Source organism: Osmia bicornis, chromosome 15 (assembly GCF_907164935.1).
Source record: "Osmia bicornis bicornis chromosome 15, iOsmBic2.1, whole genome shotgun sequence".
Lineage (NCBI taxonomy): Eukaryota > Metazoa > Arthropoda > Insecta > Hymenoptera > Megachilidae > Osmia > Osmia bicornis.
Window position 1 is genome coordinate 6,576,682 of NC_060230.1, and position 22,105 is coordinate 6,598,786.

General features: G+C 43.1%; 5 protein-coding genes across 11 annotated transcripts in view; 2 read left to right on the forward strand and 3 right to left on the reverse strand.

The window, feature by feature from the left end:
- The window catches only part of LOC114877304 (unc-112-related protein), a 31,795-nt gene extending 20,033 nt beyond the window's left edge, over window positions 1–11,762 (forward strand). The window contains exons 2-8 of the mRNA XM_029189700.2: window positions 6,899–7,132; window positions 7,896–8,164; window positions 8,542–8,961; window positions 9,556–9,984; window positions 10,104–10,316; window positions 10,399–10,635; window positions 10,718–11,762. Coding sequence (XP_029045533.1) covers window positions 6,899–7,132; window positions 7,896–8,164; window positions 8,542–8,961; window positions 9,556–9,984; window positions 10,104–10,316; window positions 10,399–10,635; window positions 10,718–10,918 — 2,003 coding nt within the window. The 3' untranslated portion in view covers window positions 10,919–11,762. The remainder of the gene's footprint in view (window positions 1–6,898; window positions 7,133–7,895; window positions 8,165–8,541; window positions 8,962–9,555; window positions 9,985–10,103; window positions 10,317–10,398; window positions 10,636–10,717) is intronic.
- Window positions 11,763–11,858: 96 nt separating this feature from the next.
- LOC114877307 (testis-specific serine/threonine-protein kinase 1) lies at window positions 11,859–13,907 on the reverse strand. The gene is made up of 4 exons (XM_029189704.2): window positions 13,392–13,907; window positions 12,983–13,156; window positions 12,212–12,877; window positions 11,859–12,151 (listed from the first exon to the last, which is right to left on the reverse strand). Exons 1-4 carry the CDS (start codon window positions 13,473–13,475, stop codon window positions 11,981–11,983), a joined length of 1,095 nt encoding a protein of 364 aa, XP_029045537.2. The 5' UTR covers window positions 13,476–13,907; the 3' UTR covers window positions 11,859–11,980.
- Window positions 13,908–14,013: 106 nt separating this feature from the next.
- LOC114877306 (40S ribosomal protein S25) lies at window positions 14,014–15,272 on the reverse strand. Its single transcript, XM_029189703.2, has 3 exons — window positions 15,187–15,272; window positions 14,515–14,607; window positions 14,014–14,326 (listed from the first exon to the last, which is right to left on the reverse strand). Exons 1-3 carry the CDS (start codon window positions 15,187–15,189, stop codon window positions 14,063–14,065), a joined length of 360 nt encoding a protein of 119 aa, XP_029045536.1. The 5' UTR covers window positions 15,190–15,272; the 3' UTR covers window positions 14,014–14,062.
- A 100-nt stretch (window positions 15,273–15,372) lies between these two features.
- Window positions 15,373–18,651, forward strand: LOC114877305 (zinc transporter 7). Of its 2 annotated transcripts, none has more exons than XM_029189701.2 (2): window positions 15,373–15,607; window positions 16,035–18,651. In XM_029189701.2, exon 2 carries the CDS (start codon window positions 16,077–16,079, stop codon window positions 17,133–17,135), a length of 1,059 nt encoding a protein of 352 aa, XP_029045534.1. In that variant the 5' UTR covers window positions 15,373–15,607; window positions 16,035–16,076; the 3' UTR covers window positions 17,136–18,651. The 2 variants fall into 2 exon arrangements, with proteins under 2 accessions (XP_029045534.1, XP_029045535.1); XM_029189702.2 differs by lacking the exon at window positions 15,373–15,607 and adding an exon at window positions 15,646–15,952.
- A 157-nt stretch (window positions 18,652–18,808) lies between these two features.
- Window positions 18,809–22,105, reverse strand: part of LOC114877278 — a 111,116-nt gene continuing 107,819 nt past the window's right edge. For all 6 annotated transcript variants that reach the window (XM_029189633.2, XM_046288987.1, XM_029189632.2 and 3 more), the window contains one exon: window positions 18,809–21,407. In XM_029189633.2, coding sequence (XP_029045466.2) covers window positions 20,769–21,407 — 639 coding nt within the window. In that variant the 3' untranslated portion in view covers window positions 18,809–20,768. The remainder of the gene's footprint in view (window positions 21,408–22,105) is intronic.

Below are 22,105 nucleotides of genomic sequence, written 5' to 3' on the forward strand. Positions count from 1 at the left end.
TAGATAATAGCGGAGAGTTTCGTCGTGCGAGAAAAAATGATCGATACGATTGTAAAGCTGTATCTCGTGAGAAAAGATAAGGGTACGTTCACCTTTCGGTCGGTAATCGCGAGACAATCAGGTATTACGCATTCAACGAGCAAGGTGGAGGTCATCGAACGGCCGTTCCACCGTTTTACACGGCTCCGGGTGAAACAGTTAGATGATCCGTGAGAAGAAGCATCGCTGATAATAAAGTAAACGTTTTAAAACGAGCCTCGTTACGCTGCGCGTTCCTCGGACCGTGGGTAAAAGGAATCCACGGTGCAGTAAGATGGAAGCCGCGGTAAACGTGCTGCTTTTTTGCGTGGGGCAATGAAGGCTAATTCGTTTGTTTCGTACGTTCGCCTTTCTTATTGCGCCGCTAACAAACAACGAAATTGACCCATGTGATCGTGTCTCATAATTATTATGTAACCGTTCCAGCGACACGCTTTTTGATACTTGAAACTCGTTGCTCCTCTAATTGGGTCCGCGTTAATAAAAATTTCTTAACTATTGTGTCATCGATTCGCGTCAGACTTTCTACGTTTCGAAATCGGTCATTCGATGTACAGCAATTTTTCTTACCATCGATTCTTTCCATTGGTCAGGAGGGTTGGAATTGCGTTAAGAATCGCCGGTTCTGGATCGGCGTGACGAACGAACGCAAACGGATTAAGCACGGTTAAAGGCGTCGAGACTGAGTCAGTGCTTATTTTAGAACAATTAAGGGCTGGATACGCTCGACGACGCGAACCAACTCGTGCATTAACCGTGACGAAAGGTTGCTGCATGACAACTGCACTTGCCGGTTGCGTAACCGCCATCGCGTTCGCTTCCAGTCATTATTCCGATCGGAATTCGATCGGTTCTTGGTTCGGGAAAGTCGAATGGAAGCGTGCATGGGAGCAAGGAACGAGTACCCCGGTTTGAATAGAACGCAACAGGTACCAGAGGGGCCGGTCGATTTGCATATCGCTCACCTCCGGGCGCAACCGTTCCGGACACCGTGCAAGGAAATAAATGTATCGGTCTTAACCTTTAGAACATACTCGGTTCGCGATCGATTTGCCTTTGCTTTTCGCCAAGTCATTGAAAATTTTGCAAATTTTCCATTTTCTTGGAAAGTCGTTGGATATTTTTGACACCCTATATAGAGGAACGCGGCTGAATTTAATTGCATCGGGTCTGCGAGAGCAAGTTTCAGTTACCGCCTGATAAAATCGTAGACGAGGGCGGTCCTCGTTAACCGGATCCACAGGGAGGCGAGCTGGCATCCCTCGTGAGCCGTGTTTCACGGTCCCTACGCTTTCATTTCACGGCATTCCGTCTCGAGATTCGTCGACAGAAGAAGCGGCGCCGCGATTAATCGGCCGAGAAATCAAAGGGGCGTCGGCGTCGGTACCAGGAGGGACTTTCTTCTGGCTCGCCTGGTCCCTGCAGTTTTCGCATCCTCCTCTTTCTGCATCGCTCGGGGGTGACTCGACGATGCTTCAGTTCGCCAAACAGAGGGAGAAACCGGGGAAAAGTAGACGCTAAGAACCGCGAGGGTTTGTTCGACGATTCTATGTTTGCGCGTTCTTTTCAGACACGGATTTAAAACGACTCGTGAATGCTAATTAATAAAAGCTGATTGATCGTTTGCAAAATTGAAAATTCAATCTATTCTATACGCTCCTTGCCTTTGTAAATCGTCATCTAAATCATCTCATTCGACATTTAAATTTATACAATTATCTACAGTCCAGACACGTAATAAGCTTAAACGGATAATCGAGATACCTTATCGTTTTGCCCTTGTAACCTAAATACATATCTACCGTAGAGAATGTGACACGCAAACATAGGCAAGCGTTTCGTCGTACAATCGTTGAAACACGCTGCAGCAAAAGCTGAATCCACCCCAATCCTGAAACGCACCCCAATGTTCATCCTTGTTGACAGAGTCGGGTAGCGTCCTTCTGGGCCTCTCTTTCTTCCCTCTCAATGGCCCACATTTCTTCGCACAATTGCGAACCGCACAGGGGTGACTGCGTGCCCTGCGTTCCCCGAAACCCCTCGGTTTTTCGCGTTGCAAACTCGTGGAACGAAAGGGGTGCTTGCGGCCGGTACTCGCGGCATTGTCACCGTCGGTGTTCGTTGCGTTCCCATTATTACATCATAATATTATATTCGCGACTTCCGTCGTCGATCGTTTGTTCCGTGAAACGGGGTGTTATGTGTAGCCACGTGCGCCTCCGCTTTTGTCCCCTTATTAAGCGCTCTTACCCCCGCTGGTAAACGCTATGAGCAGCTACGTTTCTAAAGCGTTCCTTCCTTCGCGTATCCCCGTTTACACAGGCTGCACGTGCTCTCTATGGTGCTTTTCAATATTTACGCGTATATTAGACTCGACGAGATAATCCTGCCCGCTTAAGGAGCTCTAGTATTTATAAAGAAAACATTGAACGCGATAAAACGGGTCTATGGTCGCAGTGGACGGGTTGAAAAGCAGAGAACTTTCAACCCTTTTCGAAAAATTACATATTACACTTGCGGCGTTATTTTCTTGATACGTTACAATTGAAATATTCTTTTTTACTAACGGAACGATGAAAGTGTAACGATGAAACTGGGCCGAGTTTACGATTCTCGCGGCGTACACGGCGCATCGAATACCTGCGACGAAACGATTGTTGCATCAAATTGTGTACGTACGGGATGCAGATGTGCATACACGCGACCGAGCACGCTCGTACAAGGCTCATTATCGTCGCTCGTTGCATATCAAGCCGAAAGCCTGTCCGCCAACGACCGACCGTCGATCCTCGGCACGAAGAACACTGTCAGCAGTTGACCAAACCAATTCGTATTGACCTCTTGTAACTTGACAAAGTGTTAATATTGTATTAAATTGTGAATAAACAAAGATAGAAGGAAAATTTGCGTGATTTTCGTCTCGTCTCTCCCTGTTCTTTCGGGAATCGCGAAGCCGACGTCCGCGATATTTGCAACCGAGTCGCTATTTATACCATTTTCGAGGAAGAAATAAAAGCGACGTCCACTACGCATGTTTCCTCGTGGTAACAATGTTTTCGTTGAGTTATAGCAGCGTGTTAAAGTGTAATCGCGAAGAAAGTCGTCGATGACGGAACGGGTAAACCGTGTCGCTGACTTTCCGTGTCAGAGGAACGGATCTATTTTAGTGAAACGAACGTCTGGAGACTCGTGTAAATACTCGCGTAGCGTAAATCGAGAGGCAACATAGCGGAAGAATTCCAAAGGAACACGCGTGTTCGGTGCTCGACTTCGTCTCGACGCGGAATGATTCCAACGGAACGAGCAATTCCACCAGTCAGACCATAAAAGTCTCGAAGATTTCATTGGGGCAAAAATTAATTTACGGCGTTGTAAAGGAGGCCGACAAAACGGGGAAGGGCGGAGAAGGTAGACGGTCGAAGGAGGGCTGATTAAGAATTCTATAAAGCGGCGGGCAATTTGAATAATTAGGCGTGGATCGCATTGATATTGCACGCGGCACCTGTGCCATTCTCGACGAATACCTTTTTTTCTCTCCGAATGGAATCAATTGAACACCAGCCTCGAGTAAATTGCCACTCTAACGGAGGCAGGCTCATTAAGGCCGCTTCTTAGCCGAAAATTTATCACCCTGCATCGAGGCTTTAGCGGGGAACGACGCTGCGGGGAATCCTTTTACTGAAAAAACCGTGACCGTACGGTCTCGACGCGACCCCCTTCGTCATTTACATTTCACGAAACGGTCAATCAAGCTGGAACTACTTTACAGAGATTTTCTTCAATTGATTTTCCACTCGACGTGTACCATTTCTCAGTAAATTTATCCAACAAGATTTCTCGAAGGAAACGAATCATCATTTTCGCGTGATAGATTGCGAAAGCGTGTTTCCGGTCGTTAACACGAGTAATAAAACAACCTGGAGGAGACGTCGTTTTTCTCGTTATTGTGTCACCGTGCTACTTCTACCGGTACACGGTTCCTCCTTGTTATGCAGAGAACATTTTCTTGTCTCGTATCCGCGATTCTAATCCATGTTCCTCTTAGTAGTTTTCATGAGATTTTAGTAGACCTTTTAAAAGAGCATACGCCTCGCTTCTTAGCGTGGTATTTGGCAGAGTGCATCGCTGGGTCTTTGCACCGTTCGTTGCACTTTCGTGGCTGAACTTCCTAAGAGGAGCAGTTCGTTTCTAAATGTCATCCGTGCCATAAACGTAGGCATAACTTTATAAGGCTTATAAAATAAAAAAAAATTCTAATTTCCAAAGATATTATTGAATATGCAATCCTCTCTATTGTGTGCGCGATCGGTGACATAAAAATTCAACGTGCAAAGAAAAAGCTGGTCAAAGATCAGCAACAATAGATTGTTCCTCCATCGGCCTTCCCCTGAACCCTTGCGAACGGGGTCACCTAACGAACATCACCATTTGCATAAAAGGCTCAGGGGCGGATTTGCATCGCATGCGACGCAAACCGTGTACTTACGAGCGTCTAATTGAATATTTCATTCGAGGACAGCCGCTGTTTAATATCTTGTAACGAGATACAATGCATACCGAACGCGTGATAGGTAGCTGTATCTCTCACATTGTAACATCGTTGCAAGTTGCATTCCGCTTGCAAGGATGATCGCGATGCCTCCTCTTTGCTCGGTCGCAACGGGAACGGTCGTTGGAAAATAAACCGATGAAGATCGCGTGGGTGGCGCCGAAGGTCCCGTGGGTTCTCGATAGGAGAGCAACGAGAGGAGGGCTCCGAAAATTCGCGAAATATTTATAGAACGCAGCTGCAGAATCGTGCATTCGCTTCTCGTCGGTTATGTTTCTGAGTTCGCGTTCGCACGGAAGCGGATTCGACGACCGATGCTACGTAACGGTGCGTAAAAACCGTGCGGCGCAACGGGTCATTAGTGAGAAAAATCATTTGTCCCATTAACGGTACATCGCGACGTCCTTTCGAATTCGTCGCGTGCCTCGCGTTAAGTTTGTCGCATAGAAAGAAGACCGGTAGCCGTTGGACTTGGCGAGGAACAGGAGAATCTTCGTCGCGTGATACGAATTCCTAAACGGAATTAATTAACCGCAATCCTATTCACACCCTCGAACGATTCGTCACGGTTCGTCGCGTTCGCCATGTGGTCTTCCTAATAGCCGAGCGAAACAACGCGGTTCAGATTTTCGTCGGCAGCGATTTCGGGGGTAGGTCCTGGTCGTTAAATCGAGCGGATACGGAGCGGTCGGCACGGGACAGCTGTGAAAATTCCTTTTCCGAGTTGAGTCGCGACCGGTGCACGTGTGTGTCCCGTGTATACGAGAAAACCAGCTTGGTTTTTCCCTGGTTTCGAGAGGCGGCGAGGGATGAAACCCTTGGAGCCAGCCGACACCCTTGTCGTCGTCGTCTTCGCACACAAGGGGTTGTCTCCCGACAGCCACTCAGGAGCGGGTCGGTCGCTCGTGCGAAAGAATGGACACAAAGAAAGGGGGAGGGTGCCAAGTCCGGGACGCATCTTTGCGTATGTGCATGGACTATTCTGAAAGGCTCATTGTAACCTTCTTACAAGGGACGCCTACTTTCTTGCGGGAAAGGAGGAAGAAAGAGGATGCATTTACATACACGCGACCGAGAATCGAAAGGAAAGAGTAGGAAGGGGGAGAGAAAAGAAGAGCGTGCTCGAACGGTCGCGAGCTACTGTTCTGCTGGAAACAAACGTTCGAGGAAGTCTTTTGAAGACGTTCCAACCCTTGAGAATTTTTTTTCTCTCGGTTACTTCGAGGGAGACTCCCACGTGTAATTAGCGTATCGCTACTGGGATACCTTGACTCTCGCCAATTAAAGGGGTCGTCGATGTTGCAGGAGGAGTAATAGCGCAACGTGGAAAGTCCAAAACTTGGAACATTTTGTGACAGAGGAAAAAATGGTCCAAACCTTAGAAATTTGATAGCCATGGACATAATTTGTTAAGGCAACAATATAAACAGAACCCCGGGCAACCACGTGGTCGTTAAAACCACTGGCTGCGTAAATCATGTCAGATAGGAAACGTCATGGAATTGTGACGCACGTGTGCCGGATGCACGCGGGGTCCGGTGCATCGAGGAAAGAAAAACATTGAAAGTTCTTACGCCTTTTCGAGCTTAGACCGTGTGCGTTGGACTCTAACGAGGATCAGGGTTTAAGGCTGCGGTCAGAGACTTGGGAAGTCGTACATTCGCGACCGCAAGTGAAATTAAATCTACGGAGTTATTACGCGGGATGGGTCTAGAAGAGAAACGAGCATGAGCTTCGTAATAATTTCGAGTCTAAAAATAAACATTTAATACTGGAAGTTTTATTAAAAGAGGAAAGTTTATTATGGGAACTCTTAAGAGGGCTAACTAGTCTACGCTGGTTCAAGTGTCGAGTAATATCGTTTACTTTAGGATACGTAGAATTTTAATAGGATCTGACTTTCACGAGCCAGTTATAATGGCACCATTTACAAGGGTCTTTATCGTCCTTTCGGACAGATCAATGTACGGTGGGTGTTTATCGCGACGTCAACGTCCGTTGCACCCTCGTGCAATCTCTCCCCCCAACGAATTAGGGATGTTTTCTATTTCCGGAATCGCGAAACTGTACAAAGGGGCCGACGATGAAGGCAATAAACACGCGCGTCTATTACCACCGTGTTGGATCTTCATTGATCAATTGACGTCCTCCCTTTAAGGAGCATTAAACAATCGACCCCCTCCGAACACCGACCAATCGACCGTGTCCGTCTTCGTGATACCCTACAATTGCGTATAAATATTTCAGGAACTTATCGTTATATTCTGTAATAATATCGTTTAACAAATTTCTATCGTTGTTTTTCCACAGACATCGCCATGGACTGGTCGGACCACGCGTTATGGTGGCCCGACAGGAATCACTGGCTTACCAGAACGAGAAGCACGCTCGATCAGTACGGCGTGGCCGCGGATGCTCTTCTTCACTTCACGCCAATGCACAAAACCCTGAGGGTACAGCTGCCGGATATGCGTTGCCTCGACTGCAAGGTCGACTTCTCCGTGAAAACGTTCAACGCCGTGATCAATCTCTGCAAAGAATTAGGCAAGTCAGTTTTATATTTAGTAGAGTCGAAATTAACATCCTGTCACACCGGGGAAATATAGTACGTTATTGCAAATGGAAAAGATAAATGTTTACCAGAGGATCGACGGGCAGACGTGAAAATTTGTTGGCGTTAAACGGTGTGTAAGGTCGTTGGTTTTTAAAGAGATTCAAGCACACGTTGCCCATCGAGCACGACACCGTGGCCGCGTGACGGTGCTAATTAGCGCCGGTAATGAAATAAAATTGTTAAATTCTCAGTCACGCGAAGGTCACGGGTGGCTTCGTGCCTGAACTTCACCGCGACAGCATGGTGGGCAAGCTTTTTAATCAAGGAAGTGGTTCGCCGCGATAACGAAGGCATTGTATCGGTATCCCGGGACTATGTTTTCCTTCCTTTGTCATGTGACACTTGGAAAGAATAATTGATCGATTCATTCGATCGTTGTGCCTGTTCGCGAAGTAACTCGTTAACGCGACGATTATTAAATCGACTTTCCTGTTTCTGTTTTTTTTTTCGTCCACGTGGTCGTAAACGGATGACCTCGTCGATAGCTCTCATCGTGTCATGCTCATAAATAGCTATCATAACGTAAGCTCCTCGTTTAGCAAATAAATCGAAGGCAAAATGAACAAACAAATTACGAAACGAGGAATTATGGAGAAATCGACGAGTACTTTAACGTATCTATGCAAATTTCTTGAACATTAATTTATCACCTTTAAAAATTTTCCAATTAACAGTGAATTTCTTCGCGTACAGGTATCAGACACCCGGAGGAGCTGTCTTTCTGCAAGCCCCTCGAGCCGAATCATCTGAAATACAATCTGAAGGATCTGCCGGTGAAGAAGAAGATCGAGCACCAGAAAAACGGCCACTGGAACGTGCCGGCGGACACGAATACCTTCATTCCTGTTAGCCAGAGTCCCAGGGGATCGACGGGTAGCTTGGACCAAAGCAGCCCTTTCATGTGCGCTCCGGTCACACCCAACAACAGAAATCACAGCACGCCGATCAGCTCTCCAGTCTCGGTGAGTGGTGAAAAATAATACCTAAAGAAATGGATTAAGCGTTGCCGAGTTAAAATTCTTCGAGGTATTCCCTTTTGAACGATGATCGTGTATCGAGGGTACGTAAGGGTCTATGTAGGATCCGAGATAGCAGAGCAGCCGGATCGGACCTGTTATGGTAATAAATAATCTCGCGATCGAGAGCTCGTTGCCGTGGCTATGATTTATCGATATTGGCCTATCATTACCGCTTACAGAGCCGTTCCTCTTGGAAAGCTAATTTGCTTCTCGCGAGCGGCCCCGTTTTTCCAACCTCCCTGGTAATCATTAGGTGGTATTTATTGCTCTCGCTGTTGCAACGAGTCGAGTAACCTGACTTACGCTTCTCTCTTCTCCAGCAAACCGGTACCTGGAAGAGGAACAACAATTCGTCTGGTTTTGGTAGCACCGGCTCTTTCAATGCGAACAACAGTACCATGAGTCTGGAGGCGTTGAACGGAGGACTGTCAGAGTCCTTGGCCCAAAGTCCGAACACGGTATCACCGGAGGTACGGGCTAAATTGATAAGGCCGAAAAATCTCGTCGAACGAGCCAGGATGAACGTGGCCTGGCTCGATTCCTCCCTGTCGATCATGGAACAGGGGATCCGCGAATTCGACACCCTACGGTTGAAGTTCAAGTTCTACTCGTTCTACGACCTGAACCCGAAAACCGACGCCGTCAGGATCAACATGATTTACGAGCAGGCCAAATGGCAGCTGTTGGCTGAAGAGATTGACTGCACCGAGGAGGAGATGCTGATGTTTGCCGCTCTTCAGGTATGGATTAACTCTGTAAGCGAAGGAAGGGTAGCGGGTGGAGTGAAACATTTGAAAGGGTAGAAATCTTACCGCTTCGTCCAGACGCGTCCCGCATCACCGGTGATTCGCGGGGCGAGACGGGCCAGCTGCGCAATCGTTTACGCGGTAACGTTTTCACGATCCAAACATCCGGCGCTGGTGGACCGGATCGATCTATATATACGCGGGGTATGAGTCTCGGTAAGCGGCAGACGGAAATAGCTGGTGATGACACGGGAGATCGCGACGCTACGCGACGCAGGGAGGACTGGTTTCTGAAATTGAAAAATATCGAGATGATCGAAGCGTCTAAAGATAGAAATGAAACGGGCCGTTGCAAGGAGAAAAATTTTTACCTCCACTTAGCTGATTGCGTCCAATTAAAGGCATCCGACCAGTCGTCGCGATCGCGCGAATCCCTCGATCCTCGTTTCCTTAAGTCGATCGACCGATCCGTGTTTGTTTCTTTCCCGGCACGCCCATCGATTTCACGATCGCCGCACACGCGTATCGATAAAAGGAGCGGAGGTATCGCGTGGACAGATGACGTCAACGGCCCGCGTATGATTGCAGGTGCAGGTGAATCTTCAGGCTAGCGTGCCGCAGCCGAGTTACGACAGCAACGGCGCCTCCTCACCCGTCGAGGATGACATTGACGCAGCCTTGACGGATCTCCAGGTGACCCTGGAAGGCAGCAACATTAGCAACGGTCCCAGCGATATCACTCAGGTGCCGGAACTGTGCGACTACCTGCGCTTCTTGAAGCCGAAGCGTTTCACCCTGAAGGCGTTCAAACGCTACTGGGTCACGTGCAGGGACCTTCACCTGAGGCTGTACAAGAGCCGGGAGGAGACGAACAGCAGCGAGTCACCTGCCTACGTGATCAATCTGCGTGGTTGCGAGGTCACGCCTGATGTCCATCTATCGCAAGGCCGCTACGGGATCAGACTTGAGGTGCCCAGTGCCGAGGGCATGACCGAGATGTGGATCAGATGCGACAACGTGAGTGCACCCGGCTTCACCCACCCGTCCCACCACGACCTTCTCATCTGATACTTCCATCGCGACCAGCAATTAGCGCCTGTTTCATAATGGTCTTACATCGTTGGTGTACGTTGCAGGAACAACAATACGCCAAATGGATGGCAGCCTGTAGATTAGCGGCCAAAGGACGGTCCCTTGCAGATGCATCGTACGAGAGCGAAGTAAACAGCATCACAGCTTTCTTGCAATTGCAGAGGCCTGCACCTGCACCAGCGATCAGTCCAAATTCTCTCGACATCGTACCGGATGACTATGTCGCCCCTAGATTCGTGAAGAAGTTCAAAGGAAAGGTATGTGAGTCCAGCTGTAATTCTATAATTGACTCGAGGTGTTCTTCATCCTATATGGCTAAATTTCTTCCTTTCGATGCAGTTGGTTCAGAGGATCCTGGAGGCACACACGAACGTCAAGGATCTACCGTTGGTCGAGGCTAAATTGAGTTACATAAAAGCTTGGCAATCTTTGCCCGAGTACGGGATTTCGTTATTCGTGGTCAGATTCACTGGAAAAAGTAAAGATGAATTGTTGGGCATCGCTAATAATAGGCTGATGCGAATGGAACTTCACAGTGGCGATCATTTGAAAACTTGGAGATACAACACGATGAAGGTAAGGAGATGAATTAAACGTGTTTGGACTTAAATTTGGAAATAAAAACTGTTCGTTGAATCGACGCTTTTCGTTTGTACAGGCATGGAACGTTAACTGGGAGGTGAAGCACATGATGGTTCAGTTCGAGGAAGAAAACATTATCTTCGAGTGTCAATCAGCGGACTGTAAGGTCGTACACGAGTTCATAGGAGGTTACATATTCCTGTCGATGCGATCGAAGGAGGCGAATCAAACGTTGAACGAAGAGATGTTCCATAAACTTACGGGGGGATGGGTTTAAGAAACCGTGATGCATCTATGAGGAAAAATATAGATGAAAAGTGTACTTTGCCTTGATCTGAAAAAGCAGCACCACGCGTTGGTTGACAATTTTGTAAAAATACTTAATTCTATAGACGATCTTATATTGTATTTTGTAAATAGGAAATTGTATCGCCTGTATACAACTGCCTGTCCCGCTCGTAAAGGGGTGCGAACTTTTTATCTCACCTTAGGAAATAACTCGTTCTTAGCGAATTTATCGTTCATTCAACATGCAATCTTTCGAGGGTGATTAATCATGCACCTGCGAAGACAATATGTGTAAAGCGATACACGACTTGTACATGATGCAGAAGTGTTTTTATCCGCTAAAGCCTTTATAATGGGATACAAATGTAATTGTATTTTGTAATGGTGAGAAACACGCACAGCACAATCGACCCAGGACAGTGCAAACCGCGCCCTTTTGTACACGCGAGGCCGTTGATTAAGGTCATGAACGAACGAATATTTTTACAGTGACAAGCATGTTCTTTGAGCTATCCTGTAGACTCATCTTCACTGACAATCTTTCTTTTTTTTTTTTTTGAATCGCCAAGCCGATCTCTCTCAGAAAATACATGTATTTTTAACATCACTAGGTGCTACGCCGAGAGAGATCGACAGAGACGACGCATCGAAACGTGTAAATTATTTGTTGTTTTAATGTAAACTATATATATTAAAAAAATATTTACTTGTAATGTTACATATTATCTACTTATATATGTATAATGTCACGTTATCGAACGTGTAATCAAAAAATTATAGTTTTGTATATTAATAGACGTTAGTTGTACAATAAACTTAATTATTATTATTAATACGTTCTTCTACTTACTTTCGACGACATCAAGTACACAGAAGAGGCACCTTTAAAATCGTGAAATTCTTTATTAAAATATGAGTTATTAAAAACCATGTATAGAAAAATGAACTATAAACATTTGTAGATTGAAAGATGCACAGATCACTGTGCATCCGATCGACGTCCGACGTGCGAACGACGTTGGTTCATCCTTGTCGGTTCTGTTTGTCGTCATTAAACAGCGGACAATTGCGTGTTCTTCCCTGAATTGTCCACAGACTTCGCGGCGTTACCTTGATTTTGATTCTCCGAGTTCTTGGACGATGCTAGTCCTTTGAGTACCAAGGGTACGTTGCAACCCCCTGCAGCCCCTCCACCGACCAACTTTCCGCCACCTCCGCATGCCTGACCAAAACCATATTGCCTGAAACCGTAGAGTATTGGTAAAAAAAATAAATAAATTACCTGTGGATGAATAGGAGGCGCCGAGTGCACGAGTCGACCGGTAAGAAATCCTGGTTTCTCCTTCTTGGTCCGCACCCATTCGTGGCCCAGAACTCTTTCCAGCGTTAGCCTCAACGTAATGTCCGGTTCTAAAATATGTTTAACGATACTCTTCGCTAACGCTGACACAGTTTCTCGTACTCGTGACCGGAACATCCAGTTCCTCGACATCTGGTCCTTGAGTAACTTCTGCAAGTTGGAGTCGTCGAACGGCATCGATGCGTTTAGCATGATGAATAAAATAATCCCGAGTGACCAGACATCGGCCAGTTTTGGGTTGTACGGTGTACCAGAGACGACTTCCGGTGCAGCATACGCAGCAGAGCCGCAATAGGTTTTACTAAGAACGCGCCTACCCTCGTGGTCAACGCAGAATCTGGCAAAACCAAAGTCAGCCAATTTAACATTGAACTTCCTAGACAACAGTATATTCTCGCATTTCAGATCACGATGAGCGATGTTCTTCCCGTGAAGATAGTGGAGACCGGAAGCCATCTGTCTGAACCAGAGCTTCGATTGTTGCTCCGGTACAGCACCGTTTCTGTCGACAAAGTCCAGTAGGTCACCGTTGTCGGCGTAACGCATGAAGATGAAGACTCTTGGACCACGCTGCAGTATACTATGTACCTGTAATTGTTTGTTCCTATTCTGACAACTGTTAATTAGCGTGTTACTTTGAATTCCATTCGTTTCGTCCAGGGTTGTTCCGTTCCCAATCGTGTGTCATCTTACTTGAATGATATGAGGATTTTCGATCTTTGTAAGGATTTCAAGTTCACGGGGGAAGAATTTGTCGAGGAAGTCGGGGGGTGCTTTCTCTTTGTCGAATATTTTACAGGCTAATCGCAATTTCTTCGAGCTTGTTCCGTCGACATACTCGGCCAGGTGTACCGTCGCGTACGATCCCTAACGTTTACAAAGTTTCGATTAACGTTAATTACATATATTATTAGAACAGAGAACATCAGACAGAAAGTATAAAACCGGTAAATATAAAGCACGCGTCAACGTGTATAATTGTAGAAAAGAAATAAATGAAATATAGCTGTGTATAGAGGAGAGATAAGGAGAACAGGTGGAAGAGAAGAGAGGGAAAAGGTTAACGAACTGGGGTGGGATTAACGGGTTAGGGGTAAATAACCTGTCCGATTTTTTTGCCAATAAGATAGCCTCGCTGTTCAAGCGCGTTCACCTCCGAATTTCGGGGGCTGAGTGGCGTGGCCATGCCAGTGGATCTTCATTGGACTTCTGATCCTGATAACAGATAACCAACTCTCCCTCTTTCCTCTTCACTTTCTCTGCGCACACACATACGTGTTTCTCTCTATTCCTGGTCTTTCTACACCAGATAAGCTTTATTCCTCTTGATTTTACACACTTTCCCTTGAAACACTATTCGATCAATTTTGTCGCAACAGATCTATATAAATCTAGCTCCGCCTCAGGAGCTGAATAACGTCTTGTCAAGTTCTACGTGGATGAAATTAAGTCGAGGATCCGTTCCGTCATTTCAAATGGCTGTGTGCACTAGAATTTTGAGCGTCGAGACCAGCTTGTATCTGGTACGGAACGGGGCAGAGGAAAAGATCCGGGTCTCATTCGAACACAGCCATTATATTTGAAAAACAATGTACGGTTGTGCCGCGATTGCGACTTTACCGTGGTCGATTGCAACATACATTCAGATCGCTCGTTTGCCTTCCTCTCGAATTTACTAGATTTTCAAACGATACAAAATTAAATATAGAATGAGCCAACGCGTGTTGACTTACGAAGATTTTTTATTAACCAAAATTATACATTGCGTAAGAATTACGCGGCCGGATCGTCACCCTTGGTGGTACGCGTGTATATTAATTGCGCATGGTGCTGTACAACTTGTTTAATGAGTCCTTTCTGTTGCAACTCAATCAGGGCCCTCCTGGCAAGGGATCCGCGAATCTTTAATCTTTCGCTAACGATCGATGGGGTGATTAATTTGTATTGTGGCACTTCTTTCAACAGTTTTTCATACGTGCCTTTGTCAAACAACACCTGGTTATTTAACTTGTCACGTACTTTTCCTTTAGACCACTTCTGCAATAAGAAGAAAACAGATAATGTAACATTTGTTCAAGTACAAATGGAAGAATGTATTTATTAAAATATTGTATCAGACTCATTAAATCAGCATTCTACTTTCATTGTTTGTCAAGGCTATAAGTGTTCATCATTTAAAAGCTGTTGTACAGAAATCCAACAGCTGAAGCGATCATAATACAAACCTTCTTCTTGGCTTTGCCACCAGATCCTCCTTCCTTCTTTTTCTGTGTTTTTTGTGGCTGCTTTGAAGACCCCTTTGTATCCTTTTTAGGCGGCTGAAACATAAAAATAAAAATTAATAAACTGTTCCACAAATAGACATATCTTATTCGGATGTAGAATACTCTTCAGGCTCATTAAATCAGTATTTTGCTATCATCGAATTGATCTAGAATGAGTTTTTCATCATAATGTTTTATCTAACAAAATATTAAATATTCAATAACATACTTCACACTCTTAATGTATATTGCAATAATTTCTCAATGTGTCAACAAAACATTTGCAAAATGAAAGAGGTTAGATAATGACATATCTAGAAATCTAAGTAAATTCCTGTTCTTAATAATGCATAATAAGCGATACATTTGTATTGAGTTAGCTTAGAAGTATTATAAATAAAATGAAAGAGTTTTGAGATAAAATATATTCAATACATTGTATACACCATGTGGATGAAATCACTCGAAAAGGTTATCCACTTTATCACGTGCAAAATCAATAAGAAATCCTTCGGTTAATGTTTAAAACAAAAACACCACACTACTCGGAAGGGAAACTACTATTGTATTTATAAAAGTTCTTCAGTTAAATACAATTAAAACATAAAGAAAAACGTTTTCCCAATTACTCACCATGATGGCTGTCGACTCGGAAAGAAAAGGGAAGTACAGGTATCGCCATCTCTATTGCTAATCATTTGCAGTGCCCTCTATTTTACTACATTAATCAGTACCATTACCAAAGATACAAGAAAATTAAAAAAATTAATGATTGCGGGTAAATAAATTAATTGATCACTTATGTTAATTTTTCCATTAAAAAAGTATGTAATTTAGCAAAATAAATTGCACGGATCGTGCATAATATCGAATTTATCTGTCAGTCACTCAGGAGTGGCTGCAATGTATAAAGCATGGCGCCACGCTGTGTGTTTTTAAGGCCCGGTTCTTCACAATTTTGACCCTCTTAAAAAATGTATTCGCGTTAAGAATACTACCTAGTATCATTCAATCAATCACAAACATCTGTTTTTATTTCACTTTAGACAAAAAGGTAATTTCGTCTTCGTAGAAATATACGTGTAAGGTTAAGAATCCTTTCACTGTTGCTACGTGTCATTCCTGTTTTTATTCCATAGAAGTCGTTAATGATAACTGTGTAGATTTAATAATTTAATTGTCACGATTGTGACGATTCATCGTAGATTGTGTATTTTATTCAAAAATTTGGTTTTTGGTATAACTGGTGAATGTCATTAACCGATAAGCGAGAGTACCGTTTAATCAGCTGTATGTTCAATAGTTTATGCTTGACATATTTTTAACTCTGTTCCGTGATTGTTTTTGTTTTAGTAAAGAATTCTTACTGAAATACTTATATTAATTGTATACATTATAGGTTCGTTAAGAAAACAATATTTTTAATAAACATATGTGAAATATTGAATTCTAAAAAAAAATTATTTTCTTTCTGATTTTAGGATCATCATTACTCACAGGAAGAATCCTGACATCTATACAAAATGCTTCCACTTTCGCACAAAGACTCTAGAAACATTGGTAGTCGGATATTAGAGAAGGTACTAAGCTGGAAACGTTTAATATTTTCTGATAAGAACACCAGGAATTTATTTTTATTTCTTCTCCTCAATTTATCCTTTGCCTTCATTGAATTACTCTATGGAATATGGACAAATAGTTTGGGCTTGATATCAGACAGTTTCCACATGTTCTTTGATTGCACTGGTCTGCTATTTGGTTTGGCTGCATCTGTTATAACAAAATGGAGAGCAAATGAAAGATATTCTTATGGTTATGTTAGAGCAGAAGTATTGGGAGGATTTGTCAATGCTCTGCTATTATTCTTCATTGCTCTTTTCATTATGTCAGAAGCAGTTGAGAGGTCCATTGAACCACCAGAGATAAAACATGAAAGACTTCTTGTTGTGTCTATTATGGGATTGTTAGTTAATTTAGTTGGAATATACGTGTTCAGGCATGGACATGGGCACGGCCATGGAATGGGACATGGGCACTCACATTCTCAGTCTCATAGCAGCCATGGACATTCTCACTTAAACCATAGCCATAGCCATGATCATCATGATATTGAGATCGATCCTTCCTTCAGTGGTACAAACTCTCAAATTATGAAAGGTGTCTTCTTGCATATCTTAGCAGACACTCTTGGATCTGTTGGTGTAATTATATCAGCCATACTGATGCGTCTGTTTGGTTGGTTTATAGCTGATCCAATTTGTTCCATGCTGATAGCAGTATTGATAGTTTTAAGTGTACTTTCTTTGATGAAAGATTCATGGGAGATATTGATGCAAAGGCAACCACCAGCATTGGATCATGTTCTACCGCAGTGTTACAACAAAGTGACCCAACTGGCTGGGGTGTACAGTGTACAAGAACCACATTTCTGGACACTGTGTTCAGACGTGTACGTTGGATGTTTGAAATTGGAGGTTGCCAGAACAGTGGAACCTAAATACGTTGTAGCGCACACACAGATGATTTTCCAAGCAGCCGGAGTAAGGCATCTAACTGTCCAACTGGATTACGCACCCATGTGATCTAGGAAAAATATGCATGTCCTAAAGTGTTCTTATAAGTGCTCCAAGACTGTATTTGTTTGTGGAGTTTGTCAGAAGCAAGCTAGGAACACTGCATTAGTGCAAAATATTTTTGCCATTTTAAAATTCTGCAGATGCATAATTCTGAGTAATAGCAAATATCATCTTGGATTACAAATCATTTAAGAATGTGTCCAAATTTTTAAACAATTATGAAAACATAATAGGTTGTCAATTTAGGGATGTATTCCTAAGGATATTTCAATTTCATCTTTAAAATAATGCATTTAGAAATTTGTATCTACTGTAATTGAAAATCACTTATTTCATGTTATTCTTTGTATATGTAAGCAATGATTTGTTTATATCGCATAATATTATCTTATTTCACTAAATTGCATTTTATCTTTGATTCAAAAAACTTAATGGTGTATTTCATTAATTGTCCGACGAAGTTGGAAACTTTAAGAAATTACGGGTGTACTGTAATACAATCCATTTCATCATTGCGGCGGCTGATTTACACCACTTTTGTAAAGATCTCTTTTTCATTCACTTTGTAACTACATTAAGTTTATGTACATTACGATATACAGTAAAACTTCGGTGCATTATGGTCGAGCGTGTGCAAGATATTAAAAAAATAATCTAAGCGCGTAATAATGGCCGTAATTATATATAGACAGCTGTAGACAGCTAGTCATTACTATAAAAAAAAAAAGAAAATATGTGAAATATATACTATATATAAATACAACTTTATAAACTGTAATATAAACTAATATTCTTACGTTAAACAAAGTTGCGTTTTCTTGCATAATAAAAATGTATTCACTTTTTACATACTGCTCGCGTTAAATGCTATTGTAATTCAATTAATATTTAAAAAAAAATATATATTTTTAACGCGCGCAGGATATTCATTTCATGACAATGCATTGCGAATATGAAATAAACAATTCTACAAAAAATTCTATTTAAGGTCAAACAAGACTTGCTTCGCGAAAAAATATATTTCATTAGCGTGCATGGTTTTCTACCACATATTTCATACATGCGTGATATAGAGAATCATTGTTCATCGTTTTCATTAGCATTGTAATATATCCGCCGAGACACGAATTAGATTTACGACAGATTTGTAAGCGTAAATCGTAAGCATGACCAGGACATTCCATATAGCCGTGCTATATAAGTACATAATATAATTTGTATACATCAGATGGTGACGAAGTAGAAGAAAATATAATTCTTTGAGAAAACGAAACGTCGATAGAGACTTAACAGAAATTTGTTTGGTAACGGGATGTGGACAACTTTTTTATTGAGATGCTCTATCGTTAAAATAACGATTAAACTCTCTTCAATAAAGATAGCAACGAAGGGGTATGTAATTTCCTCGATGAAAGTCAACATTGTTACGTTTTATCAACATTACTGTATAAATAAAACACAAAATTGTATATCTTCGATATCAACACAGTGTAAATAATAAACAGAAATACTAATCTTCAAACTCTTTCGTTGATGTTGATTTTTATTACCAATATCCGTTCGCAAATACTGGAGAACATCGTAAATCAAGAGAATCTTTATATCAGTAAATTTCCTTTATTTATTCGTCAGACGAGTTTCTTCTTCGACGATGAGGAAGTCAGCCACACAGGAAACACTTAAACACATATTACATTTATTTGAAGGATATGTATACACATATAAATACATAAATATTTATAATAAAATCGTTGAAGCTGATCCCACACCGGACAGAGATTCCGTTTGCGTACACTACGACACGTGTGGTGTCAGCTTCAGTTTTCCTGTCGTGTACAACGTGTTTTTCATAAAACGGCCTGGCAAATGTAACAAATCGTGCCACGTCTGTTGCACGGCATCGATCGAATGTAATCTTATGTACATAGCAAACTATCAAAAATGAAAAACCGTGCGGAACGCATCAGCGAGACGACGTTTGCCTATCCTAACTGGGTGATCAAAGAAAACTTGTTGCTTGCGAAAAATGGGGCGTGGAACTGTATCTGGTAAAGTTGATTCAAAATTTATTTTATTGTTCTGAGATTATTCAGGAGAAATCGGCAGTGTTTCTGCTCCAGATAACATTCCTCGACTCAAGATAACGCGGTAATGAGCATCTATGCGGGTTCCGAAGTGCGAAACGACGATAGTACAGTCGCGTGCGATGATGTCTTTTCTTGATAAGGGGAAGTAGAGAGGGAGATGATATCCCACCACCCACCAAACCACGTGGAACAGTCACCAAGGGTGGTATTGGAGGGATGAAGGTATGGAGGTGGTATGCTGGAAATTGGAGAGGGACATAGACGCCCACCACCCTCCTTACAAGGCACCCCTTCTATTTGGAGGAGCGAATAGTCATCAATGCACACGATTGTACTTTTTTCGCGGTTCCCAAAGAATAAAATTAATTGTACGAACCTGTGTAATAAATTAAGTTTTTGCAAAGTGCATGGCAGTGTAGTATTTCTTGTGCCTTCGGTGCCGATGCAGCTTTCATTCAATGACGAGCAAATGGAAATCGCGCTTAATTCTAGAAAGTAACGAACTGGTGATAATACGATATCGATAGACAATAGTCGCGTTTCAAGTCTACGTTACGATTTGGCAGTTGCGTTACAGGTTCTTTTTTTCTTTTTTTTTTTTTCATTTTTTTTATCAATTTTTTCTTCTACTTTATCTCTCATACAATACAATAGCCATCGTTCTCTATAATGTACCGTAGAATTCGAAAACCGACGTGTCTCTTCTCTGGATACGTTTCCTACCCGCTACTATAGAATATAATTTATAAAATCTCTTCAAGTCTCCAACAAACCGCCCCATCCGGTAAAGCCATTTCACTCTTGGATCATCGATCGTAACATTTAATAATCGTGATCAGAGAATATTCTAATAATCGTAAGAATAATAATAATGATCATCGTAATAATGACAATAATAATATATTACTCTGAATCGTATTTTACAGTCCATCTAACAACAACGAACGTATCTAGTTGCAACAGCCTCTTTCATTTTTAAATATCTTTCGGTAATACGTATTCACGTGTGACTTGGTCTCGCGATTATTTATTTCTCCTTCAATTTCTTCCTCTAGAAAGAAATCGTACCACATCTTCTAAAACAAAGAACCTTTTCCCTACAATCTCGACTTCTTTCCACGCTTTTAACAAACTCTACGATCTATAATGATCTATCGTTAGGAGAGCGACGACGCAGAAAAGGAAATCACAGTAAGACGAAAAATCCACAAAGTGTCGGCTTCGTTCCATCAATCTCGTTCCCCCATACATTTCCTTCGTAAAGTAGTCTTATTCTATATGCCTCTTATGGCTAAAATTCATCGACGATATACGCGTTCCTTCTGTCTAAAAACTACGCGTTTACGTTCACTTTGCTAGTCGTTTCCTCGATCCTTGTCCCTTCTGACATCCGTTTCACCGGATCGTCAACGAACAACTCCGATGATCAGGTTTCAATTCCCATCCTCTTCAAGATCAAATCTTCCTTATCCCGGCCACGTTCCTCGTGGCTTAGACAATTCTAAAAAAAAACTTCCGTGTCGTTATCAACCAGAAGCTTTACCTTCGATTCTCACTTCTTCTTCCCCTTGCCGTTCTTCTGCAATTTCGTGATCTTTAATCTGCAGTTAGATCCGCCGGTGTACACCACTTCCGCTCTACCGCCCTCTTCCACAGCCGCGACCAAAGCCTTCACCGACTTGACGTGCACGTCTTTCGCGCTGATATCTAACGAAGTACCGGGATAACGATCTCTAACGCATTTACCGATACTCGATGCCTGGCTCTCCGTCAGATCCACGCCGTCCAGGCACAGCCAGGTGAGATACTGCAGGTGTGTAAGTACCGTTTGCACGAAAACATGCTCCATCTGAACCTTCTTCGCGCTGTCGGTCACTATAAGCCCGTTCGCCTTCAGGAAGCTCAGGTTACACAGCTTCAGGTACTTGGCTATCTGCCTCATCGTCTTGTCGCTGTCCTCCAGAGTGACCCGCCAGAAGTTGATCCTCAACGACTGGAGGTTCTTGAAATGAGAGGAAAGACAGCTGAAGAATTGCTGGAGAATCTTGTCGTCGATGAATAACAAGGAGCCGCTGTTGCCTCCTATGGTAGACTTGTCCAGAGAGAGATCCAGCTCGCTGAGGGCGGTGAAACCGGCGAGGAAGGGCAACAGAAGGGGTCCTCGAAGGGCCAGACGGTCGTTCACCGTAACCTGGAATCAGAGAGCATTGTAGACCATTTCATCAGCTTCTTTTTTTGGACATCTTGGACTGTCAATGGACGAAGAGGAATTGGAAGGAATCACTTTATTCACTTCCATTTTTGGACACTGCCATCGGAGCTGTCAGATCGTTGAGCGACGAAGAGGAATGAGAACTTTGGGGTTTAAACTGAACCGAACTGATAGATTGAAGGAAAAAGGAAATTGGAGAGGACCATTTTGTCCACGACCACTTCGTTCGCTTCCTCTTTGGACACCGTCGACGGACCATCGAGTAACGAAGACAAATGGGAACTTTCAAAGGTTCAAATGAATTTTAAGCATAAATTGGAAGGATAAAGGGAACGTCGAGGGACTGCATAGCCTCTAGGAAGTGCTAGCCGCCGCATTTCATTTTCTTTCATTTACGTAACGAATCGAAGCACGTAATATATCGATCGTTCGGCGAGTTTACAACGTAACCAAGCCGGTAACGTCGGCTGACACGGGGTGGAAACCAGTTTCCTGACCAACGCGAATAATCTGTCGCGGTTTTCAAACGACCACCGAGCAGACCGCGAACGAATCATCGACGGCCTCAAATTACGAATCGAACTGGCTCGAACGAGCTCGAGTGTCTCGAATATGTTGTCTACGGACCCTCGGCAATCGGATACGTCGATGATCGTTACCTTTCGTTTCATGAAACT